Consider the following 27,989-nt stretch of genomic DNA (forward strand, 5'->3'; position numbering starts at 1 on the left):
TAATCTCAACAGAAAATTTATGACATGCTTTTTTATTACGGGCTCCAAGGATCAAACATTTTCACTATGATTTTCAGTTCAGTTATGCACGTATTATAATTGCTCATGACAAGTTATTTTCACATTATACCTCATGACATGATATTTTTACCCCATGCAAATTTTACTATATTATTTACTCGTTATTTACGATATATGCATGTTGAGTCTTTAGACTCACTAGACTTGATTGTCGTAGGTACTGATGATGTCGGGACCGAGGACGGGGACCAGTGAGCTAGCTTGGGTCGGCAGTAGTGGAACCCGATGACCTCATTTTAGCATTTATCATTTTTATGCTCAAACAGTTTATCCGTTGTTGGATTATTCTTAAATTGTTCTTTGCAAATAAATAATTTCTTCCGCTGCTATTTTTAACATTTAAACTTTATTTAATGGTCTATTTTATGAATGAGGCATTTTACTTACTTTACAAAGAAATTTTTAATTTTTCCGCGAATATTCAAACACGAATTCCCGGGCCCTTTATAGAAATACTGCTAAAGTCTTATATCATGTAATCTTAATGAACCAAGAATTAAACATATATATTGAGCCTCGTTTGAGCGTGAAATAACGTTGTTTCGTACTTGTTATGAATTCCTACCATACCCCACTGCTACATTTCCATCACATTAAGGGGGAATTGAGCCAATGACCATATGGTCAAATAAGATTTTAAAAAATGATATTTTTCATCAAGGGCATTATCCCAAAGTTGCGGTCACAAGTATTTGAGTGCAATTAATTTTTAAATTCAAATTTGACTAAGGTCATGACCCAAATGCCCCCATTTAGCATGCAGATGTTTCAGCCAGCTGAAACACAATATCTTTAGAATGTAATGCTTCTATTTTTATCACATTAATCCAATCATAAATCGATACGCAAAGCACAAATTGCAGGTTGTCTAGCACCTCTACCTTCGAGCTTTCCTGCTTTTGAGGAACAACAGAAGACTTTCTTTCCGTTACATGACACAGTCGAAGCTCATTTAGAGCATGCAAGAATATCTGAATTGATTTGATCGAGGCATTGGACTCGATAAATATATTTTCCTGCACATGTATACAATGAGATAATAACTTACAAATCAACAGATCAAGATTTGTTGATTGGTTAGATGCAATTATTCCTCTCATAGATCTTAATAAAACTATGAATCACCTTTAAACTGAACAAAATTTATCTTCTTATGCAAATTACTGAACAAAAATTTGTCATGATATGCCGATATAATTTCCAATTACAAGAATAAGCAAGCAATCTCAATTCAAATTTCAAAACAAACAATTCACAACTAGCAAAGCAAGCAACTAGGTCAATGCATATCAGTCAGTAATGCAGGAAGTGCCTTACCCTCAGAGGTCACATTGATCCACCAACCAGAGATGATGAAATAATAAGACGATCAATCAGTCAATTCCTTGATACACTGGTCATATATTTAAAATCCTCATGCAATTGCTAACATGCAACCCAAGATACTTCACACTGGAGGGGTTGATTTCAAATACATCCATTTCCATTCCAAAAGCACCAACAATTCTGAACTTCACTTCAACATACCAAGACATTCTTGAGAGTATAAAGGAAATTAAGACAACTCTTCTGGAAATCAAATTACACAAAATATGCTCCCTGTTTATGTTTGCAATGCCAAGGCTAATCATTTTTACATTCAGTATCAAGCTCCGAGAGACTCAAACTTACCTTTATGGGGTTTGATACTTATTAGCCTCTCACGTTATCCGCTCTTTTCAATTATTTTAATTGAAATGACAAGTAAAAAAGACAGCATAAAAAAACGTAAGTGGGAAAATGAGGCGTTTAAGAAAACCTTATGCTACAAGGGACGATCATGCCTTTTGTGGACACCTTCCCACAATAAAGCAAGCAGGAAAGAAATCTAGTGAATGTATTTTTCTCAAACACTGTTTGTATTAAGTTTTTGAGAACAAATGATACCATGATGTAAAGACCGGTGTGCATAAAACAGAGTAAGTAACCTTCAAAGAGATTAGTTTGCAAAGATCCACATCTAAATCCATTCTCCCAGCAGCATTGACAATGACATATGGGAACAGAAAAAATTCTGCAACTTCTGATTTAACCAGCACAATGTCTTGACATAATCTGAAGCAACCAGTAATATAGATCAGCCGCATGATTGATTTACGGAAAATTCCAATGGAAAAAATAGTAATGCAGGAATTGAGCAACTATCTCAAATACTAGTAGAAAACCTTAAAATGAGATCGTTGCAATAACCTATCACTGCATATACAAGTGGACAGATCCACGCTTCAAATGTTTTATCCAAAGTTGTCCACACATTTGAATCCTCGATAGAAATTGATTCAGCTGAAAAATTAGGAAATAAAATCAGGATGTAAGTAAGAGAATATATGTGTTGTCTGTCCAAGTGCATGCATGCCTTCACTAAATTTCTTCGAGGTCATTCGAATTTCAGTTCATACATGAAAAGGTTCAACACTTGCTTCAGCCAGAAAAAATTGTTGACACTACTTTTATTAGTCGAATTGGTGGTCACATTTACTCTATTGCTAGTTGTTACTACTCACGAGTGTCATCATGAGATGTACACAGTAAAGGCATTGCCTTCCCAGCAGGCATAAATACAGACCTAGATAATCGGGGATCCATGTCACTTCCACATCCATTGCTATCGCTTTATGAGTTTATGTTCTATGAAATTTATATGGACCCAGGAAACTCCTAAATTTCCACCAGAAGTTTGTTACAAAGTTTCTGTAATGAATTTATTTAAAAAAAAAAACACGAGTACAGCTGGTTAAAAGTATAACCCAGCAGCAAGATTTGCTTAATGTGGTAGCATATAGATGAAGGAAAAACACATGCCTCATTGCCACAAGTGGTATTTTTGAAGGAGAAATCTCACGGACGAAAATATGAGCTAACGATCTTTCTCGGTAACAACTTACCTGTCAACTTTCTTCGTAGATTAGAAATAAGTCTCTGCACAAACTCCAAATTAACAACTTTTGAGTGGACCTAGAATGATTATATAAATTGGAAAACATAATTAAATCTATTTATCACAAAAAATGCACAAACAGCGAAATTGTTAAGTTTAGACGTATTGCGGTGGCAGCACATGTAACGACCCGAAAATCAGACTACGTATAAGCCATGCATAATTGCTACTATTTAAATTAAAAATGAATTTTTAATTAAATATATGAAGTGTTTAAGTCATTTTAAATCATGATTATTTATTTTAAAAGTAGATGTTTAGTTTTGTCTTTTCAAGATAAATACGCGAGGCCGGACCGGGGTTTGGAGATTAAATATAAGATTAATAATAAGAAAAATATTCCTAAATTTAAATTAAGTCAACAATAATTTAATTTAAAGAAAAAAAATGTTTTAGGATTTATTAATTAATTAGAGCTAAGGTATTAAATAAGTACTTTAGGTTAATATTTAATTAAAACTTAAATTAAAATATGTAAACATATGGGGTTTAATTAATCTAAGTATAATATATTCAAGAAATTAAACATAGCATTTGAATATTTAAATTTGAAGTCATGTATGCCATGCAAGGTTCTAAACAAGATTCTAAACTAAATTAATTTATGAATACATTAAAATATATATAATGGTGGTTTAAAATCTTAAACAATTAAAATGCAAATTTAAACCATAAAATACCATTCAAAATAAGTTGGAATTTGGTCAATACAATTCAATGGTGTAGTAACTTTTCCTTTCAAAGTACCTATAATGAGACTTCATGGTGTATTCATTTCCCATTGGTAATTCACTAAGTAGTAGTAACTTCAAATACTATAATTCATATCATTTTCCTCAAACCAAGATCTAAGCAATATCGAACACATGTAGTAGCAAAGAATCGGCTAAGCAAGGGAATGAGAATCATTTCAAAAATCCATTCAATTCTTGCACTTGTAACCTCCATCTTAATGCACTTCAATACCCATTTATCACCCCTTGAACCTTCATCTTCATTATCTACATTTCCTACACACCCTACCTTCGAAATCAGCAGAGAACCAACAGCTTAGAACCGAGACTCAGCAGCAATAAAATAAGAGAAGAAGAGGCATTTCAAATTCCTTCAACCCTTGACTTGTAACCCCCAACTTAATGGAAATTAAGACTCCTTTATCACCTCCTATAATACTCATCTCTATTGTCTAGCAATCACACACCATTACATTCGAAAATATCAGAAAAACAGTAGCTTAGAATCGTGACAGAACAGCAGCAGAAAAGTAGGAAAGAAAAGAAGATCCAACTCCGACTCCGTTGCGTCGTATTCGTCGTGTTGATTTGTTTTTGTCAAAACAAATTCCAGGCATGTATATATTGTTTCTTTGCTCTTCAATCAAGTCCTATAAATATTTTTAAGCATTATATGTTCAGGATTCATGAGGTAAAAACGAAATTTTGACAGCAACAATACCAAAGTTTCTGCACAGAATTTTTGCCTTATACTTGGTGACCCACGGTTTTGAATTGTTTGGTGCTTCAGGAGGTTGTCTCGTTTTCCAGGCACACAAGGCTGCATTTAGGAATAAATTAGAATGTGTTAGGATGTTTTTGGTTCAATGGTTCAAGTCCATACAAGCACAACAAAGAAGTTACAGCAACATTTCCATCCTTTCCATGAGTTACAGTTTTATGTTCATGTTTCTGTCATTGGGTGTTTAAGGTGGGGTTTCGAATCTTGGCTGTCTTAGGGACTGTAGCCTGGGTTAGAATCATTCCTTATCATGTCTAGGACGTGACCAAGGTGTTCTTTCAAAGCTTGGTTCATGGTCCCATCGAATTTTTAAAACAAAACACACACATGTCCCATGGTTCATTTTTCTGGTGTGGGTGATGAGTTTCGGGTTCTATGTGTTTGGATGGATTGTGGCTGGCTTCTAACCTATATCCATGGTTCATACAACACTCCCTCATGTCTAGATCGTGCCATGGTTGATCATATAGCCACTGGAACGAAATAAGACAACAAATTCATTTGAATACCACAGCACAGAATTTCTGGGTACTCTCGGTTTGAGCTGTGCATTGTCCTAGGTGTTGGCTCGGTTTGTGGTTGGCTTTTAGCTCCTAGCCATGGTCCAAGCCATGCCTTAGGATGTTGGTAAGAGTCTTTGGGTGGTGGTTCAAGCCCTTGGTCATTAAATCTCAGAATTTCCCCTCAAATACACAAGCTGCTCCTGCTGTAATTTGACAGCAACTTGCTGTTCAGTTCATGAGGTTGGTCTGAGTTATTGGCTGGCTTTTAGCCCATGGCCTTGGACTGGACACTACCTTAATGAGTTAGGAAAGTCGTGTTTTTGACCGTTCGTGATTTGGTCGAGTTTAGAGGTCATACGAGAATTTACGGTGAAAGGTGCCAAAATGACTCTCGAAAGAGTGTTTTATGTTTTTGAATTCCTTTCACCTGTTTTCGTGTTTTACAGTTATATTGCATATTTTTCAGTATGTTTGGGGCATTTTTAATCATGGTTAAACGTCGGTTTAATGTTGGTTCGGGTTGGTACGAAGTCATGGTTAAAAATCAAGTTGATGGTCCGAATCGTCTCGTTTTTTGTTCTATTGTTAAAATTTTGTCAAGTTAAGATTTATTGCATGTGTCACATATTAGTAGTAAGTCGCAGCAAGCCTGGGAACGATCCAACTCATCCGGTAAAAAATAAAGTTATAATTATATTACGTGCATAAAAATATAAAATATTTATTTTTGAGATATATGATATATGTCTTGTGGCCACCTTATGCTTATGGGTTTGGAAGTCGGTAGGCGCAACCGAGGACCTCTCCGCCCGGTGACCTACTACCGGTTTATGATTATGTATGGGTACAGACATCCAGTCCAAGGGCTGTGATTGATCTCTACCGCCCAGTATACTGTGGTTTAGTCTGATCAGGCGCTTACGCTATGTTATGGGCCACTTGCTTAGAAACATTATCTCTACCAGAAAATTATGATATGTTATGATATGTTATGACAGAGCTCTGTTGAGCAAAACTTTTACGTATGGTTTTCAGATATGCACGTAGTTATAATTATTCATGATACGCTTTTCACCGTACGCTCTACGATACTTTATTTTTATGATGCATGCGATTTTATGTTATATTTACTTGTTATTCACGATATATACATGTTGAGTCATTAGACTCACTAGACTTGATTGTTGTAGGTATTGATGAGGCCGAGACCGCGGGCGGAGACCAGTGAGCGATCTTGGGACAGCAGTAGTAGACCCGAGGACCTCATGATTTAGTTTATGCACCTTTTATCATTTATCATTCAAACTCGATTTTAACATGTTGGATTATTTTTAAATTGTTGTTTGAAATACAATGTTGACTTCGGCTGTTATTTTAAAGTTAAAATTATTTACATGTTTATTTTATAAATTGGGCAAGTTAATTATTTATTTAGAAAAATTTTAATAATTCCGCAAAATTATGAATACGAAATACGGGCCTTTATAGCACGTGTCTACAACATTTGGAATGCACGCAATCGAACTATTTTTTAAGAAGAAATGCCGTGTCCCAAGGATATCATAAGGAAAATCAAGATCCTTATCCTTTGATGTTCGCCAATTCATATGGATACAGACTCTCGATTATATTAATTATTTTTTCCTATGATGTGTGTGGATATGATCATCTTTGCTTGTAGGTATGCCTCGTGTAGTTGGTGATGGTATCGTTGGTTCTATTGGTTCAATATTTGCCATCTCCTCGGGATGCACAAAGTATATGTACAAAACAATTTTTTTAACTTATTTTAATGGATGTTATTCAAGCATGACATAATGGTACATATTTAAAGCAACAAGATGAAATATCTCGAAGCCAAACCCAATGACAATTGCTTCTGCACTTCATAAGTTTGTGATTGATATAATTAATAAAAACAATATATTATATGAAAGAAGTCTTTCATTTAATAATACCGACAAAATATACAAAAAACTTCATTTGCTCAAAAGACATAATGCAATCATTCAGTCGTGACCACCATAAAGATGCCAAACTTTTTTTTAGTTCAAATAAATCGACCTTTCCAAGACAATGAGACATTATTCCTAATCGATCAGCAAAAGACAGAGTCATAGGAAAAAGAGCACTTAAATCATAAATATAAAGCATAAAATATAATGGAAAATCTGAAATACATTCTAACCTCAATGAGAGACATCTCATAGGAATCCAGTTGCATCAAATAATCCAGTGGGAATAGTGTTCCCTCGAACTAAATAATTTTGGTACCTCGAACTCTATTTTCTCATTATGCAGTGCAAGATGCATAAGAGGTTACGACAATTGTTTCCATAATCGGAGGAGGTTGAGGACCAGCAGAAAAAACTTCATGTGCTCGAACTATTTTCTCCCCGGAGGAAGTAACCAATTTCCTTCCAAAATTTGAACTGCAGTGACATTTTCCAGAACTATGTTATTTTAGAAGCAAAAGGAAGTGTAATCATATCAGAAACCACATTGTATATGAGCAAATCCTAAATGAATTGATACACTAATTAAACCACACAAGGCTACTTTAGACTTGTACAAAATGGAGAAAAGCCTAAAACAATAGCCCACAATACAATATAGTATGAAATGTCCTATCTTAAAATGTGCAACGGCATCAAGAAAGTTTGGTTAGACAAACAAGATTATAAATGGACCTGACCCATGTCAATGGCAGTTTAGAATAACACTTAAGCTACAATAAATTTGATAAATTATCATAGCTACAGGAAATATGTCTATCTTAAGCTACAATAAATTTGATAAATTAGCATCCCATGTCTGGAAAAAGACGCCAATCCGACGAGCTGGGCAAAGCATAACCGATAATTAGGATCTCGGAGCAGCATAAATAGCTTATGGATCACTAACTGTATAAGAATGAATAAAAGAATGACAACCTATGTGAGGGACTAAAGATTAATTACTGAGAAAAGAAAAGCAAGATAAATAAACCAGGTTCACATTTTCTCAACTAAAAATCATGATGGGGATAAAGATTAATCACCTGAGCAAGTTGTGGTCTGAGTAATACAAAATTGCATATGCAGTTAACAAGCTTCACACGATCATACAAGTCGAAGAGACTGTTATCAAAGACTTTAGGCACCAAATCTCCGAGAGAAGTCAAGCACTGAAAGTAAATAGGCTAATTTAGAAAAAAAGAAAACAATTTTTCTGACAAGTATTAGCATGAGAAAGCTTTAAATATGACTATTTCTCAAGTAATTCCACACACTAAATTTCTTCACATGGTTTGTCCTCGTTGATCTGAAACCTAATTTCTCGCGACCTAACTTCTAGTTAACTATGCTTCAATTGTATCTTTTTTACTTCAACTTTTATTTTAACACTCGATAATTTGTACAAATTAATCATTAACTTACAATTGCATTCCTCAAGACTGTTCTGACAAAAGTTAAAAATGATATGTATAAAGTCAGCAAAATCAAGTAAGAAACAAAAATATTGACACTCACAAACTCAAACCCACATCCCACTTGCCATTGATAATTTACCACTAAAACATCCAAGCATGCTCAGAGACATATCACAACTATCACACCTCTTCGGACTCCCTTTTCGTAAAGGAAGATGCACGGTATTCTGAGTTCCAATCCCATTTTACTGCAACAGGCTTGCCACCAAATAACAGATGTCATACAGTATATAGGAACACGGGAACTTAAGATTTTCATATAAATTTACTACATCAGTCATAGACGCAACCTGGAGAGGAGAAATCAAATAGATACCGGGTAGTTTTAGACAAATCAAATGGTATCACAAAATTGCTTGCATTGAAATGACAGAGACGACAAAAAGAGCACAATACCAAATCCAATATATGTCTGCAGGAAGACCAGTGAGGATGCCAGCTGAGAATGCATAGAGAGTAATCTAAAACCTACTCAAATACGAAACAGAAATAAATTACTTGTCTGCATGATAGCTATAAAGCAAATGCCAAGAAAAACATGGAACGTAAAGGTATGAGACTAAGATACCTGTGGGTCGTTCTCTTTTTCCCTAAGATTAAACATGATTTCCCACGTCGACAATGATAAAATTGGGAAAAACACAGGAAATTCAATTTCTGATTCACTGAATTTCCGATTCACTAAAGAAACGGAAGACCCAGTTGTGTGACTACCGTCAATACCTACCCTATCTACATCAATCGACCCACCGTTCACATCCAACTCCACATCCAAAATCAATTTTTTTTCCTGCCATTTAGCGGCAAAGGATCACGAATGGAGTGGGCGTCTGATAAGTCGGGGAAGTCTGGCTTTGCTTGAGAATTCCTTCTGCACTATGAACATCTTTCATACAGTTTGCAAGGGCTTTCAGACTCTCAGAAGATTGAACAATTCCAAAATAAAATCCAGAACTTGCAATATTTTTCTCTTGGCAATTTCTAAGAAAAGGCGAGCTAGTTAACTTTTAAAAGAAGTCGCAGTCGAGTCAATGTTATTAATTATGGAGTTCCATTCCAAACATCCAGACAGACCATCACTGTAATATTTCTCCACAATTGAAATGGCATGATTTAGATATCCTAACAACGATTCACCCAGTTTAGAAAAGAAAGGAGGAATTTCTCTGACCCTGAGAGTGAGAAAAAATGTGAAACACTGTGAGAATAAAATAGAATATTTGAAAACCATATCCATAAAAATTTATAGTTGTTTGAGAAAAATAAAGGAAATAATAAAATATGCAAACTAGTGCTAAAGAGAATCAACGTGTCAATAAATTTATAGCAAAAACATTATATTTGACTAAACAAATGACTAAGATCAGATTGAAACAAAAAGACTGTAAATTGTTAGCGAAAGCAAAAATAATAATGGAATGAATAAAATTGGCATCCCCAATCAGGTGATTGAGAAAATATGGACCTTCTAATCAAACCAGAACAAGAGTGTGATGGGTAACCATTCAGGCAATGAACAATGTCACACCGTCATGTGCAGGTTTGTCTCAAGCCCCAATTACTTGGAGCTTATTAAAAGTTTACAGAGGAGCGTACAACACAGTTCAAAAGCTTTTAAGTGAAGCATGGGACATATAAAAGGACTACTGCCGCAACGGAGAATGGGAAGGATCAATGAAAGTGAAGATTGACCTTGTTGAACACGAGCAGAACATGAAATTAGCTAAGAGAGCGCATGTGTAGATAACTTCTGAGAGCAGCATTTTGTCAATTTTTACTTCCTTTATGCATTCAAGAACGTGATTTTCCATTTCATGAGGCAATTGATCTCTTAGATTCAGTGGCAATCGTACATTTTGGCAGTAATTGGACAAATTCACCTACAAATTGATCATAATTGACAGTGAAAATCCATCAGTTATTAAAATTTCAAAAGTAACAAAAAATAGAAGTATGTGACACCTTTGGACCAGAGTCAATATCAATCTTCGCAAGAACTTCAACTGAGCATTCCAAAAAATCACTGGAACTTTCCTCTATCTACCAGACATCGGATACAACTTTTTAAGATAAGCCATTATACGTGAGATCAAAAGGTGGTTTATAAGGATGGATTTGCAAGAATAATACCTTGGCCAATTCCTCCACAGGCTCAGTAGCATAGAGCAATGGCAGAAGTCCTGAAGCGTCTTACAGAAGAGGGGTAGAACCAGTAGAAAAGGCATATGCAGCTGCCGGCAGCAGCACAAGGAACCGCTCATTCAGTGTTGTGAATTCCTACGTAATTAGGAGGTCAATCAAATATTCTAAATAATGTCAACATCCTGCACCACCTATACATGTATAAAAGAAAAGCAAAGAAGTAAAGAGATACAAAAAAGGATGTAGTACTAGGGATTAGAAAATTGAGGGACAGAATTGAATAAGTCCATCATATATTGTCTCTCAGTCTATACGTTGATGGGATTCATTTCTTTTGCAGATAGACTGGAATTTTCACAGCGAATCATTTGAAGATTGTAAAAAAATTCCTTGGTTATTAAAAGTTATGATCAATCTCATCAAATCACTTCAAAATATCAAAGCCACTGTACCTAGTTTGGAATGTACCTTCAAGTTAAGTATAGCTAAAACAGCTGGTAACATGTTCTGCCGAAGATACAAAGAATCTTGCAGATCACCCTGCAGCAAGAAAATGAATACTTTTAAGATACGATCCGGATCCTTCCAATAAATTGAAAACACGTGAAAACTCCCTTTTAAAATGTAATCCATTCAAATTGAATTCAAAAGCTAAAATAAAGAAAAGCTGTTGAGATGAAGGAAAATCTTTTTTGGATCCCAAGAATTTCATTCCAACTAACAAATTTGCAGGCTTAGATACATGAGGAAGAATAACTAACACAGTCATCCAATATGACATATAGCAACGGGAAACAAGCACAAAATAACAAGCTTTGCATCTCAGGGAATGACGCAAAAATCAAATACAACATTTTATTCGCAGTTTATGATAATGGGATGGCAACCCTTTCCTTTCCACCTACTTTGTGAAATTATTAAAGCACCAATCAATTATTACCAAGTCTATAAACATGGCCATAAATATGAGAGTAAGAAATTTCAACTTCCAAAACTACAAATTTGGAACCGCAACAAGATGCCTACCTGTATGCTTCGCATGGTCATCATACTCTTGACTATATCAACAGTAGAGGGGGCATCATTTAGATATTTTCCAACCACCATAAAAGCTTTGAAATAACAAAAGAAAGATACAACGTGAACTTTAATAGCCATGTTTCAAGACAGTTGAGTCATTCTGTTTGAGTTGTTGATGAGAAAAGACTCTCATATATGTTTCTATACAACAGAGTTGTTATGTTTCGGGTTGGATATAAGAGAAGAAAGTAAGAGAGAAATATCAAATTCACACGTTTGAAAAGAACTCTTGCAGTTATTATAGGAATACAAAAAAGAGAAGTATAATGGGTTCTTACCAGCGAGATTCTCCTGGAGAAGTAGCATGAGATGAAGCATAAAGCAGACCTGAAGTATATTTCCCAACATCAGGACACTGGATAGAATCATCGGAAAAGAATTACGACAGCTAAAGGAAAATTATACTCTTGCATTCTGAACTCTGAATCAAAGATTAATGTTCATATTCTGAGAGAACATAGAGCAAGTTACTTTGACATAATCACACACGGCACAACAATAAAATATGGTGGAAAACTAATCTCAAACACAAATCTTTTGTAGGGGATCCAAACACAACAATTTCAAGCCAATGAATTGAATACTGGTTGTGCAAGGGAATTATTTTCACCAAAACTACACTTAACTAGAATTTTCCACTTAAAACAAAAGTTTGCATGATAACACTAATATCTTATCACATAAAAGCATTCTAAAACTTGACCCCGGAAGAAAGGAAGTATTCAACTAAATTGCATTCGTGCATCAGCCATCTCATGATAAGACTGGAAAAATCTACTTCTTTACAACCCCACAGTTTGCATTCTTATTTTAAAAAAGTCAGTGAGAAACACTTCTAAGGATAGTAACTTAAATGTCAACAAACAAATACTACATTGCTGCCAGAAAGAAAAAAAAAAGCAACATCCATATAAGACCAACAATTCTGTCCTAATGTTTACTCTAAACTGCACTTCACTAATTATAGAATTTAAGTGCTTGATAATACATAAAAAAAGAACAGATGTTTTAAACATTAAAGACTCAACTCTTTGAAACAGCACCACTGAACCAACAATTCAAATAATTCGATTAGATTAAGGTAAGCAACAATTGTCACCAACTAATTCTACCCAAGATATTAATGAAGAAAAAAATAAAAAAGGCAATAGTAAAAAATATGAGAAAATATGATCATACAAATTCCATCGAAGATATCATGGAAATCAAATAACTATTTAAGGTGTTCAGAATTATTAGACCATCACGGAGGAGATCAAATGGATATATAAGGTGATTATTCCGTAAAATATTTACCTAGCAGTATTAAAAGCAAAATAAAATGAAAATTTTAAAAAGTAACATTAGGAAGGCCGATAGTAAGGCTTCTATAATTCTATGTCACACAAGATATTAGGAGTTGCAATTTATTTTGAAAGGTGTATGCACTTAATACACTAGTCTGTCAAGTTGTCCTCTCTTACTCCGCTTAAACAGCATATGATTAATATTTGGTTAGTGCTGATATAATATAACCAATGGTCACATTTAAGATATATATTAAGGTGAATTAAATGATGTCAAGAATTATGAAATATGCCTTTGGCTTGACATGATATATGCAATGTTAGAATAATTCATTTTTTATAAACTGGAGTGGCTGACGCATCTAATAAATAGACCTTTAGGGTTGTTTCTCGTTGGACTCCACTCCTACATCCTTTTAATTTGTAGTTTCGTCCCAATGGCGAGAAATATCGACATCAGAATTCTAGATTGAACATGTTCTCTTTTTCACGTCGAATGATTGCCTCTATAGCTACAAATAATGGGTAGTGTAACAAATAGTGGGTAGTGTACACAAACTTTAAAAGGTATGCTAATGTATGCCAATTTTACACCAAGTACTATGCATTCAAATATTCTCCCGTAGGTATGCTAATGTATGCCAATTTTACACCAAGTACTATGCATTCAAATATTCTCCCGTTTCATTTTTTCTCTTGGGCATCGTAGGATTTTTTGCCGAAATATGGCTGGTGACCCTAAAGCATCTTTTTCCATGACATATTTTAGTGGCAAACTAGGTCATATATTCTTCGTTGGACCCAAATGGCGAACACTTTACCATCTCAAGAGAAATTAATTGAACTAGAAATTACAAGTAGCTAGAGGTTTCCAAAAAAGCTGAACGAACCATCCCATAGTACCACGGGTCATATTCTAGAGTAAAAGAACAAAATTATATATAACATGTATCTCTCCGGAACAAAGAATGAATATCAGACAAGTATTCAGTGGATTTTAGGGTAAAGATGAGATCGACAATGTCATACAACGAAAGATTTATACTCTAAAGCAACATGAACGACAAAAAGTTTGCAAAGGTGAATCACTCACGTTGAAAGTGTGCGTTTAAATAGCTGAAGATCCCATATCTCGAGAGGAAAAAGATATGAATCTTTTGTATCCTAGGTAAATGCCAAGCAAAGAAGTAGTTATACTGAAATCATGGAGAAGCAAGCATTTTACTAGCAAAGAAACAATCAAATCAAAATAAGAGAAGCGAACAATTATCTATAATCTTACGCTCAACATTATGCTACAAAGCAGCATAAAAGCAGCAGCATCCAACTGCAAAGACGAGAGCACAACTAACCCTGTAATACTGAATTTAGAGCTTGAAAAGTTGCTTTCAGAATTGTATAAAAACTTGAACATCCGATCATGATTACAAGTATAAGAACATTATACAATAATGGAAACAGGAAGAAACTGGTGTTAAGACAGTGTTGAGCTATCCTTAACCTTCAATTCAGGAGTCACCCATAACAAAAGTGGGGTAGCTTTTAGAAAGTGAAATTTTTTTGAAAATTGGCCCTCCCACCTTCAGACGTCAAACATTAGGGTTCCTCCACTGCTCAACCATCACCTTCGTCTACTGAGATTTTTCGACCGACCTTTTGTCTATCCTCGGCGCCGGTCGCCGGCGACATTCATATTCTCGTATTTCCGCCTTTCTTGAGTGCGATAGATATATTCAACAATGCCTACCCGTTCCGCTTGTCACCTTAGATGGAGGTATTCTCTTTTGTAGTAATATACTGAACTCCGCCGTTCGTCACTTTGTCGCCACCCATCATAGCACATTTCCGACCAATTCCGAACACCCTTGTCGGCAGTCTACTTTGTCTCTTCTTCAAGATAATACCCAATCCGATTTCTTTTGTCTAAAGACATTTCCGACCAATTCCAACCAACTTTGTCGGCGGTCTACCATCTCTCTTCACCCAGATAATACACAATCCTATTTCTTTTGTCTACTGACCTTCACGGTGTTCCTTTCCGATTAAAACCATTCATTGAGATAACCGATCCTTTTACCATACTCACATATGTCAAGGATGGAGTGTAGAAAGTACCAGGCTGCTAAGGCAGTAGAAGAGATTAGAATAGAGCAAAAATTATTTCTAATCTCATTGGGGAAAAGGGGTAACTCTATCTGTGTGACAGAAAGAACTCGGGATGCGAGCTACATGCTGGAATTAGATCGTGAGAGTGTTTACTGGCTGAGGAAAATAATGTGCGAGTACATTATCAATCCTAAATCTTATACAACTTTTAACAGAATGAGAGTGGGGGAAGCAGTTGTATCTGTGCAAAAAATTGTCAATGATCGAGGAAGCTATATTGAAGTGTCGAAATTTGAGAGATCCAACAAGAAACAAGCGAATTATAATTCCAAGTGGAAGGTATGAAGAAGGCTGGAGATGTATGGTGTTTTATGTTGATAAAATTCTGAGCAACGCAAAAATGAAAGGAGCATACAAACTGAAGGGTAAACAGCAAATTCGGCAATCTATGTATCGTGGTAAGACCAATCCAAGCTTTACAGGGTCCGAGAACATTGATGCTCATTCAGAATTTCGACAGTGTTTGAGTAAAGACTGGAATAAAGCATTGCTTGTTAGGAAAGATTGCGTTAATATATCTTGGGAAATGGTAACAGAAGCACTTGGTAAGGCAGTGAAGAAGAAAATTGAGGTTTTCCCTTTCTAGACAAATAAAGCAACGTGGTGGCCAAACAGCAGAGAGGATTATGAATTCTACTTGAAAATTAATAGATGCTTTTTCGAGAAGAGGATTCTTTGACTTTTGAACGATGGAGGAGCGACATCAACAGTCAACACGGAAGAGGAAGTTTTTGAATGCTGCAACAGTTGGATCAGGATTATTGGATTACCATGGTATATGTGGACAACAGATGTGCTCAAAAATATCGGGACAGTTGTGGGGGATTGGTGGATATTAGTCGAGATACTATTTTCCTCAAGGATTTGGCAGCTGCTAAAATCAAAGTGGTGGGGCTAGAAGGGGGATTCATTAATAGCTCTTTGGTAATACAGACACCACGCGGTCCTCTGAATGTTCGCATTTATGTTGATTCGATCAACATTTCAGCATATGATATCTATGAAAAAAGATCCTACGCACAGGTGGTAGTTGATGGTGCAGAAGTGATAGCAGGCTGGGGTAGAGTGGAAAAACCGGTTGTTGAAGATACTGGACATCTTAAAAAAGTTGATGTAGCGAAGGATTCGATGGCCACAACGGAATACCATCAGATTAAAAGTGACGGAGAAGCTGCCCAACAGAAAATGGCTGGTACAGATATGGTATTGGGGGGAGAAAGTCCTTCAACATACAAAGAACGGAAATACAGCAATACTCGAGTCATTCAAGGGATGGAAGTGTTTGTTGGAAATCAACAGGAAACTGTTCACACAGCGACAAGGAAAGGGATTAAGGGTTCCAAAGCAATTGGGTCAGAACCAGTGCGCGGAGGAAAACAAATCAAGATTCTCAAAAGGCTTATTCCGAAAGGAGTGGATGATTTCGACAAGGGAATGGTTCAATCAATGAGCAAAACAGACAATGAAAAGTCACAGCAATATGGTAGTCTAGATGATACAATCAAACAAGATAGGAAATTCGAGGTGGTTTATACAAGGAAAAAATCAAGGAAGAATTATGGTGCTTTCATTATAGAGGATGAGGATGTGACAAAGACTAATACACAGAGGATGGATAATGGATCATTGCACAGGGGAGAGGATGGTACATGGGAGGACAGGGATTTCACAGTGGAACGAGGTCTTGCGTCGGAAGAGGAAAGTGATTATAGCGACATCAAATCCCATATTCCTGAAAGTTCGGACACGACGACACACACCAGCTTGGGATTGGAGGACATTGGAGATCTCTTCGCACCAAACTCGAATGAGGTACACAACAAAAATACTAACTCTCATAACCAGCTTCCCAATCCTTCCACCCATTCTTCTTCGTCTTTTTCATTCAAACAAATCTCGGGGTCGGGGAGGGTTTTAGAGGTTAAGGAAGATAAAGTGGTTAGTGATAAGTCGGGTATGTCGGAGTGCAAAATCCACAAGGGTGATAACAACAGCGGGGGGATGATGATAATGTCCGAACATGACAGAGGTAATGGATGTTTGGAAATGATGGGAGCACAAAGGTGGAACCGGGGGCTGGATTAAATACGGTTGGAATAAGTGCAAGGGGAGAAAAGGTGTTTAGATGAAGATTCTCTCTTGGAATATAAGAGGAGGAGGTTCTGCAACGAGGAGGGGATTCATTCGAGATATGTTACGCAAGGAGAAGCCAGACTTAGTTATTCTACAAGAAACAAAAAGAGAAGTTGTGGGCAGAAATTTTATATCCAGTGTATGGAAATAAAGGTTCGTTGAATGGATTCATCTACCTTCAATTGGCAGATCAGGTGGTATTTTGGTTATGTGGGATCCAAGAGTGGTATCCATCAAAGATAATATGATTAGGGAATTCACGGTTTCGGTTTGTATAGAAAAAGAGAAAGACATTGAAAGTTGGTGGTTTACTGTAGTTTATGGCCCATGCAAACAACGATTGAGAAATATGTCCTGGAATGAATTGGCGGGTTTGAGGGTCTTGTGTGGGGATAGGTGGTGTTTGGGAGGGGATTTTAATGTTGTGAGGTCATTGACCGAGAAAATGAACAGTCATTCACAAACAACAAGTATGAATTGCTTTGATATTTTGATACAGGAATTGGAATTGTATGATCCCCCGTTAGTGAATGCAAAATTTACATGGTCAAATTTGAGGGGTAGACCAATCTACAGCAGATTAGACAGATTCTTGTTTTTGGGAGGGTGGATGGAGTTATTTCCATACCATAGGCAATCTGTTTTGCCTCGAATAACATCGGATCATTTTCCAATTGTTTTGGAGACACAAAAACTCAAATGGGGGCCGACTCCATTCAGATTCGAAAAATGGCTGAAACATAAGAGTTTTAAGGAAAAATTTACGACATGGTGGAGTAGCTCACAACTGCAGGGATGGGAGGGATATAAGTTCATGAGGAAACTCAAGTCTGTTAAGGAAGAGATAAAACTATGGAATGCCGAGGAGTTTGGGAAGACGGAGATGAGGGAGGCAGAATTGAGAAAAAGAATTATTACATTGGATGAGATGGAGAGTGACGGAAGGGGGAATGCATAAGCGGTGAATGAAAAAACACTGATAAAATGGGAGATGGAAGAATTAGTGTGTCGACGAAACATGATGTTATATCAAAAAGCAAAGATAAAATGATTACAAGGAGGAGATCACAATACCAAATTCTTCCATTCTTTACTTAATCACCGAAAGAGCAAAGAAATAATTAGTAGATTGGAAAAGGAGGATGGAGTGGTGGTAGAGGATGAAGGTCAAATAATTAAAGCCATTGTCAATTACTTCGAACAGTTGTACAGTAAAAGAGAGGTGAGAAGATTTGGGATTGAAGGTGTAGAATGGAGGACTATTGATGTCGATACGAGGGCTGAGCTTGAACAACCATTTCTCAAAGAAGAGGTTAAGAAGGTGATTTTTGAGTGTGACAGATGCAAAGCACCGGGGCCTGACGGTTATACTTTGGCATTTTATCAAGATTGTTGGGATGTGATAAAAAGGGGAGTTAATGAAGGTTTTTGAGGAATTTTATGAAGGAAGGATCATAAACGGGATAACTAATGAGTCGTATATATGCTTGATACCAAAGAAGCATGACTCATTAAGGGTGAAAGATTTCAGACCCATTAGCGTCACAACGAGCTTATACAAGATAATTGCAAAAGTGTTGGCTACAAGGATGAAAAAAGTATTGTCACATACATTGTCCGAATCTCAGAATGCATTCATTGAAGTTAAACAAATTTTGGATTGTTGTTTGATTGCCAATGAGCTGGTGGAAGAAGTGAAAGAAGAAGAAAAAAAAGGGATGGGTCTTGAAAATTGATTTTGAAAAAGCATATGACAATGTTGAATGGGGGACTTCTTGGACTTCGTGTTAGGGAAAAAGGGATTCGGCGAGAGATGGAGAAGATGGATAAGAGGATGTGTATCAAATGTCTCGTTTTCCATCATGATAAATGGGAGACCGAGGGGGAAATTTAAAGCGAATAGAGGACTTCGACAGGGAGATCCTTTATCTCCATTTTTGTTCGATATGGTCGTAGACGTTTTGGGAAGTTTGAATGATATAGCAAAAGAGGAGAATTTAATCCAAGGGTTTGAAGTGGGCCGAGAAAAGGTGGAAGTATCACATATACAGTTTGCGGATGACACTCTATTTTCGTTCAAAAAGAGGCTCATTTAAACTTTTTGGTGCAAATCTTGAAGTTGTTTTGTGATATGTCAGGACTTAGGATCAAATGGGAAAAGAGTGCTTTGTTGGGTTTATGTCAAGATGATGTTGAAGAGGAGGAGCTAGCCCACAGGATTGGTTGTCGTAGGGATGAATGGCCAACTACATACTTGGGAGTTCTTTTAGGGGGTAATCCACTCAAAGTGTCTTTTTGGGAACCTATCCTCATCAGGATTACTAGAAAATTGGCAACTTGGAAAAAGGCATTTTTATCCAAAAGGGGAAGAGTAACATTGATTGTTGCGGTATTGAGGGATCAATGGCCAACTACATACTTGGGAGTTCTTTTAGGGGGTAATCCACTCAAAGTGTCTTTTTGGAACCTATCCTCATCAGGATTACTAGAAAATTGGCAACTTGGAAAAAGGCATTTTTATCCAAAAGGGGAAGAGTAACATGGATTGTTGCGGTATTGAATGCTTTGCCTATATACTTTCTGTCACTATTCAGGGTACCGAAAGGAATAGCAATGAAGATAGAGAAGTTAATGAGAGATTTTCTGTGGGGTGGAAATGAGGGTGAATCACATTGTCATATGGTAGGCTGGGAACAAGTTTGTAGACCGAAAGAGAGAGGTGGCTTAGGTAATGGTAACATTTGCTCGAGGAACAAAGCGCTTTTGGGGAAATGGTGGTGGAGGTTTAACGTTGAGAATGAGCCGTGGTGGAAAAGGATAATAAAGAGCAAATATGGGTTACAAGAAAACGGTTGAGATGCAGGGTTGGCTACGAATGTGACGTTTAGATGCCCGTGAAAATTCGTCTCTAGATCATACCCGACATATCACCGACTACTAAGATTAGTGGTTAGAGGGGGTACAAAAATCATGTTTTGGGAGGACATTTGGTGGGGGGAGTTATCTTTCCGGGATTTATTCGCTTCTTTATTTCGTATTAGTTCGGTTCGTAACTTGCCTATATCTTTTTTTGCTGCATTCGATACTGTGTCACATGAGTATTCTTGGGATTTGCATTTTCATAGGTCTCTCAGAAAGGAGGAGGTCGTTCAGTTGTCTTCGTTTTTGAGCATTTTTGATAGGGTTAATTTGATCGAAGGGGTCGATGATTTTCGAGTGTGGGAAGGGGATCCGTCTGGGAAGTTCACAGAAAGTCTTTTTTCCATTCATTCTTCTCAGCGAATTTTTGTGTCCAAAATTTCGAATTTTACCATATCATTTGGAAAACTCCTATTCCTTCAAAGATTCAAATATTCTCGTGGACGGCAATCCTTGGAAAATTACCTACATCCGACCTGATGCAAAAGAGATGGCCTAAATGTGCTCTCTCTCCCAATTGGTGCGTGTTGTGTCGTAATGATTTGGAAATGCAAGATCACATGCTCATTCATTGTAAGCTTGCTAATGAATTGTGGTCTAGGGCTTTGGAAGAACTGAAATTGGTTTGGGTCATACCAAAAACAACACAAGATTTGTTCATTACGGATCTTGGACAGTGGGTCGGCAAAAGAAGAAGAATTTTTTGGAGGGTGGTAATTCATGGCATTTGTTGGGGTATCTGGTTAGAGAGAAATAGACAAATCTTTGAAGATTTGGAAGACAGCGCAGAAGAGTGTTGGGAAAAATCAAGTTTAGGATTGCAAACTGGATTGCAAATATTAAAGAGTTTGAGAGTTTATCCATTCTTGATCTTTTAAGAGACTGGAGTTATGTTTATTGCTAGTTGCATTATTTTATCTTTCTTCGTGGTGGACCACTAGTCCACTTTATGTAAAAGAAACACTCTTTAGTTTTAATAATACTATCATGTTTCTTATCAAAAAAAAAAAGTGGGGTAGCTTTTTTAATCTCCAAACATAAGTGCATAATCAATGCCATATTAAAAACACATTCATTTTAAACACGCATTTATCAATATGAGATTGAGATTTCATGAGAGGGAATCTAACTGTACCTACTTTTTCCTACAATATGAAATGCAAAGTAGATGAATTAAACTTAACAATTCACCATAAGAGGAAAGGAAGCATGTCAAAGATCTATCTACACCATGCCTTGATGGGAATTTTACACAAATGGATGCTTACAATTGAGGTGAGATTGCAAAATGTTGGCAAACTCCGCATAAGGCAGTTCCATATCACTTGCCAACCTTTGCCAACCTGCAGAATTTTTACAAAAATAAAACCAAAATATGCACAAGGATTAAAAGAAAAAAGAATATCAAGCAGGTCCCTGCATAAGACATCCTACAAACACGATACCTCATATAATGGTCCAGAAAGTTCATGGAGTTTATTTGCATTATCCTTAGTAAGCCCCAGACGCCAACCAAACACAAACAATTTAATCAGAGCCATTTTTCTTCAAAAAGGACGTTGATAGAAAGAGCCAGAAAAAATTTATTAATAAGAGTAAGAGATAGGGAAAGGAAAGGGAGAGAAGTAGGAAGGTAAGATGTTCGCAATAATTGATGAGCAACAATCCAGTCCATCCACAATATATGATTGCTATTGGCCATGATAAAGAAAAGTGAACAAAGAAACCTAGACTGCAGCCTTCCCCACATATGATACAACCAAAGCTTGCAATAAAAACTATCCTTCTTAGTTAGCATATGACTATAAATGACAAGTCCAAGGAACAAAATTATTTCAAGAAACCTGGAGGACACACTGAATAAAACTATATCTTTTCCTCCATACATATATAATGTGATATACCTCATTCAAGGGAAAAGCTAGCTTCTGCGATGATTTCTCATTTGGAGCAGCAAAAAGCATCAATAAAGAAAGTCTAAGCAGACTCCTTCAAATAAAATAAAAAACCGGTGAGAAGAATCTTACGAAGACTCGTTCAAATGAAATTCAAAATTGGTCAGAAGTTAAAATGAATAACAAAGAGTGCTGAGACAAGATTAAACTTATGGTTCCATGCTGGATTACAAATAATGTGGAGTTTAAAATGTTTTCGCAGTCAATTTTGTTTAGGGATTGGAGTCTCATATTGTGTTAATATGATTCCAGTTCTTACTTTGTTATGCGATGACCTCTGGTCTCCTTTTTTGTAATTAAAATCTTTTATTAAAATAATATTTTTTCTTATCAGAAGAAAAGAAACTAGAAGGCATTTCTGCACATAAGAAATAAGTTATATCACATAAAAAATAAGATATCATAGTATTTGTTTAAGCATCAAATTATTACAGTTGCAAACCATATCACACTGATTTATTAGGCTCAATTATACAGAGTGAAATGAAGTTTTTGCTTGTAAAGGAACAACCTACTGCAACATCCAGAACAAATCATCATAAGAATGCTCTAAAGTTGCAGCGTTAATAATTCTGCAATCGAGAACAAGCGAATTCCGGATATCAAAATTTGACTGAGGATTCTAGAAAGGGCAAATGTAATATCAGAAGTATGAAAAACAGAAACATTAGAAACAAGTCTGAATGGCGGTATCACTTGAGTAAGGCAACTGATGAATTGACATATGTACTGAAAAGCAAAAGGAAAAAAGAGAACCTACAAAGCACATTACCAAACCAACAAAGATAAGAGAATTGTGCCCCTGCAAGACCCTAACAAGAAAAAAAATAGTTCCCTACTGGTACCAAAAGAATAAGTTTCAAATGAAGGCAAAAGGCAAAACAGACGACAGCTCTCCTCTCCCCCTCAACGAAGAGGTATAGATATTAACCAAATTAAAATATCAAGAAAATGTGAATGCATCTCCAGCACACAGGAAGGAGACAAATAGACTACAGGATCACAAATTTTTTGTCAATCGGAGGATGAAATATAAACCAGTCAATAAAGCTACAGGTAACAGTCAAGATTTCACAATAAAATCAATAAGTGATCTTTACGGATGCGAGTAGAATAATTGCGTATGAGACAAACAAGTGCAGCATGCCACCCACGAATATTAGCTCGTTTTAACTCAAGATGGTGGATAATAAGTAGCAACATGAATGCAAATGTGAACAATACATTCTCATTCTTTTGAACGTAAAAACAAATTTGGAAATTATTGAAAAATATTGTGTCGGATTTGCCATCGAATGTGTGATCCATGAACAAGGAAAAAACATGATATCACACCATCCACCAGCCCAAAGGATACTGTTAAGTATTGAGATATTTGATGTTTATATATATTTTTTATCTACTCAAAAGAACAAGTTCTGTTGAAACTTACCATGGCCATTTGCGCCCCATGACTCTCTCTTTTATCAGGACAACCACATGCTCCCTCCGGGCACGTTTTTCAGTAACTGGGCTTTTATATGTATTAGCGCACACCTGGAAAGTGAACATTGCCTTGTAACCTTTGACCATAAATATGGAAAATTGTTTTTCTCAAGATTGAAATAAAGCGGAATTCTTCAAGTCACACCAAATACATGGAAGCATCTCAAACTATTTCAAAAAGTAAAAGAACTAGAAATCAAATTTTGATTCATTAAAATCACACTTAATATTTATTTATGTTCTCTCAGTTGTCCTTCCCTCTCATTATGTTTTAAAAAATTTGCATCATATCACAGCTGAAATTCCTTCAACAGTTTTATACCGTATTTATTTCTGCTCAATATGATAAAAGTGGAATTCTACATATTGATGTCCAAAATTCTATTAAGCCCTTTTATTTCATTTAAAGCTTAAATTCATGTTAATTGTTGAATCAAAAAGGGGTCAGAACTCAATTTTTCATTTGATAGAATCTCACTTGGTATCGTCAATATTGAAATCAATTTGTAATCTGATTGAAGTGGTTTACTCCACCATAATATCCCAAGATATCCTCTTACGAGCATGAAGTGGTGACAATTACATAAAATCAAGAAGAAAAAAATTAAGTTGTGGCACGTCGTTTATGGCGACAACACTTATGACCAGACTTTTCACCTTTTTTCTGTTGTTTATCCCATCTTCCTATTACTCAAAATTTAACAGAGTAAGCTGCTACAATTTTAGCAACAATGGAACATAAAATGGATAAAACCGAGCCCATAACCCAATGAAATACAACAGAGCCATATCATGTCTGGTAAGCACACAACCACAAATATGTAATGGAGTATCAACATCAAAAGGCACAACAATTAAGTTGCTGCAATAAGTACCTGGCAAAACACAAGGGCAGCAAGCTCCGCCACCTTGAACTGTGAGCTTGTCATAATCCACATTTTTCACCCCTAATTGAGTCACTCAAAATAATAATAATAACAATAATAAATAAAATACAAACAAGAACAGAGAAGTAGCATTTCATAAACCCACCAAAAATTAAGCATGTTGCAATTCTAACCGGGGTGAAAAAAGAATTGGTGCTGGAAGTACTCATTTGATCAAGCTCCTTGCTCATCACATCCACAAGTTCCGTCATCCACACCTCTAGTTAAACTTACTTGCGATTTTGCATAGCAAATAAGAGAATCCTACTAATGAAGGACAAATTAGAAGAACTACACACATTTAACTTTAAACCAAAACCATCAATTTAGTACGGCAACACCTTTAGACTTCGATCATGAGTAGCAAACCAGTACCGAAAGACGAAATGATTTACTGATTGATGAATTTCCAGGGATTTGCCACCTATAATTGGCCCATCCTTTAACAAACATGTATTGATGCACTCCACAAGCTTGCGAGAAATTTTTCCCTCATCCCTAACATGCAAAAAGAACAAAATTATAAAGTTGATGATTATTGCAACAAAATAACTAAAAGAAATCTATGTAAGGTAGAACCGGAATACAAAAATATCGATGTGTTACTTTACATGAGAAAAAATTCCAAAAAAACCCGAAATAATGTTATCTCGAAGATCATCAGGAATATCTCCAGGAGAGTTCTCAAAAAGTGAATGAAGTGTCAAGGTGAAGCAGGAAACCTCTTCTTTGGGGTTTATTTGACCAAAATTTTTTGTGCTTAGGCTTTTTCCACCTTTTCCATGTACAGAAGTACAAGATCTGTCCATGCAGATGAAATTCACAGTCATATAGATAGTGAATTAGCCAAGTTATTGGAGGTACACTCACTGGAGTAAACTCGTTTCCGCATGTGAAACCGATAATATGTAACTTCCAAAAGATAGCGAAGGATAACACCATACTCAGATTGGAAACTTGGAACATCTTTGAGGACATCCCACACATGATTGAAAAGTGATTCAGCCACATGAGAAGAAGATTTGTTTTGCCTGAAAAACAGAAGAAATCAAATGAAACAGAAAAAACTACATCAATGATAAATCTTACATGGATGACCTAGGACTACATTTCTTTGATACAGAAACATGTGGATCCCCTCGCCAATCTGCAGGTCTTAATAATTCTCTCTTAAACAAGAATCTGGATACCATTTTGTATCCTTAAATTTTCGGATAGATGTTGATCATCAGATGAATTTATTCAATCTCACCTAACAGATGCTTCTCTTGTTATTCATAAAAAACCTGATCTGATCTACAGGCCAATTAATGAATTTCATTCAATCTCAGCCACCATATTCTTATGTTGTTATCAATGAGAAATCTGATTTATCTTCCGGTCATTGGACGATTTTCATTCCATCTCAAGCATTAGATTTTAGTTTTGTTATCTATATTCAATCTATAATATCATATCTTGTCATTTCACGATAACTCACACATGAGACAAATTACAATATAATCCTCTCTAGAGCATTTATATATTTTTTATTTCATTATATGATATAACCCAACAGCATTTATGTATACTGTTTTATCATTTTGTGTATCTTCTTATCTAATATCAACATGCATTTCAGATCATTAAAAAAAAAACTCAACTATGAAGCAAATTTATAACATACTCCCCTCCCTGTTACTTCTGGTATTGTGCTTCTGCAGATATCTTATCCGCCTCCTTGTTCTCTGAGTTCCTATTTTAATATAAATATGTTATATATAAATAAATAAAATAACATACTCCCCTCCAGGCATTTTTGTTCATGAGAGACATTCCGAGCATTTCAGTGTTTTCATTCATTGTTTGCAAATAAATCAATAGCTTTGAATTCACAAAATACATTTTATGATTTACAAAGAAGACAAAGACCTGCATCATTTCTATCTCAAAATGTCTAAAAATCATACTACAATCTACAGGTATAAACCAATCTCAATATCAATTTTGGACAGATTATATTCCACGTGATTGGTAAATTCAGAAGATGCATCTTACAATGTGGAACTTCGTTAGGCTTAAGCACTGAAGTTTTATCAGACAAATATCTACAGAATCCAATGGATCTATCGGTTTCTAACCATGTATTCAACAACTTGGCCCCTTCCTGTATTCATAAACCAAAAGATAAAAAACATTAATACACTACATGAGCAAAATATTATCCACGAAAAAATTATCTCAGAATATTAATCACTTGTAGAATTGAAGAGGAGGATATGAAATTCCCTAAACTTAATTACGGAAAAAGCCAATTATAAGTATTTCCAATAATTCTCGCAAAGATTCGAATTTCATAACACATGTAGCGAATGAGACTCCCTGCTTGAATAATTTAAAATCAAATAAAAGAAAGTAAATTATCTTTATGTTTATCGACTGGCCCATTTCAGGGGGAAAATAAATTAATAAAAGAAGGTAATGACAAACATCAAAAACTATCATCATGTACCCGTCAAACCATAAAAAATAATACAATGAAAAGGAAAAAAGGTTTCCTTCATTTTTAAATAGATACAAAAGGAATGGCAATGACCTCTACATATAGTTCAGTGCCTATTAAAAAATAGGACTCAATGCCATCCTAAGATAAGAAATATGAATCGGAAATGTTTCAGCAAAACAAACGAACTGTGTGAAAGTATACAAGTATGAATTCTACTTATTGCTCGATCCTATTAAACAAAATCATGGAAAATTATGTAAAGATGATTTCATATCAAGAAACTCAAACTCGTTACCCTCCAAGAAACTAAACAGACACGCCAGTAAAAGTCTTATCTCGAAAATATCCGAAGCATAACATGAACCATATATTCTGTTCAGAACACAAAAGCGTAAGAGAGGTGCAAAATAATCAATATATAAACTTGAACATCTTTCCCGGATAAGCCGAAACATGTTAAAAACCAAGTATCCACCATCTTCTTGATTACTTCTCGGGCTTTGGCCTTGTCGGATGATAGCTTGGAGACGATCACTTGAACGACTTTCAAGGCCATTTTTACCGTATCCAAGCGCTAGGGTTTCTTTAGAGAGAAAAGGCGGGAGAATCAGGAGATTGATCGGGGAGGAAGAACCCTGTTACGGGGTATTTGATAACTCAACAATGGGATGGGAGCGGAGCGGAGGGGAGCGGGGCCAATTCAGATATGGAAACCGACAAAACGCGTTTAATTTTTCAGCCGTTAACATTTTTGGGGATATATTTAAAATATAAACTTTAGGTAATAATTTAAAACATGGTTTACACCGTTTTTAATTTATTTTACTTAAATAATTTTGTATAATGTTTTATATTTGAAATAAC

The 27,989-nt window shown here is 35.8% G+C and overlaps 1 protein-coding gene across 12 annotated transcripts; it reads right to left on the reverse strand.

Moving 5' to 3' along the window:
- Positions 1 to 717: 717 nt before the first annotated feature.
- On the reverse strand, positions 718 to 27,845 carry LOC140827857 (serine/threonine-protein kinase ATM-like). 12 transcript variants are annotated; one of them, XR_012117044.1, is made up of 18 exons: positions 24,590 to 24,625; positions 23,662 to 23,765; positions 22,745 to 22,801; positions 22,179 to 22,263; positions 21,720 to 21,764; positions 21,543 to 21,617; positions 14,339 to 14,383; positions 14,150 to 14,220; positions 12,049 to 12,097; positions 11,159 to 11,230; positions 10,679 to 10,825; positions 10,511 to 10,588; positions 10,241 to 10,428; positions 7,265 to 7,508; positions 3,006 to 3,075; positions 2,286 to 2,403; positions 1,399 to 2,175; positions 718 to 1,097 (listed from the first exon to the last, which is right to left on the reverse strand). XR_012117044.1 is itself a non-coding variant. In XM_073190713.1 (17 exons), exons 8-17 carry the CDS (start codon positions 24,650 to 24,652, stop codon positions 10,855 to 10,857), a joined length of 636 nt encoding a protein of 211 aa, XP_073046814.1. In that variant the 5' UTR covers positions 24,653 to 24,661; positions 24,775 to 24,904; positions 24,982 to 25,138; positions 25,247 to 25,441; positions 25,511 to 25,671; positions 26,284 to 26,375; positions 26,678 to 26,786; positions 27,421 to 27,845; the 3' UTR covers positions 10,746 to 10,854. The 12 variants fall into 12 exon arrangements, 1 of the variants encoding a protein (XP_073046814.1); XR_012117040.1 differs by having other exon boundaries at positions 22,741 to 22,801; XR_012117041.1 differs by lacking the exon at positions 24,590 to 24,625 and adding an exon at positions 23,860 to 23,881 and having other exon boundaries at positions 22,741 to 22,801.
- Positions 27,846 to 27,989: the final 144 nt, after the last annotated feature.

Source organism: Primulina eburnea, chromosome 3 (assembly GCF_022965805.1).
Source record: "Primulina eburnea isolate SZY01 chromosome 3, ASM2296580v1, whole genome shotgun sequence".
Lineage (NCBI taxonomy): Eukaryota > Viridiplantae > Streptophyta > Magnoliopsida > Lamiales > Gesneriaceae > Primulina > Primulina eburnea.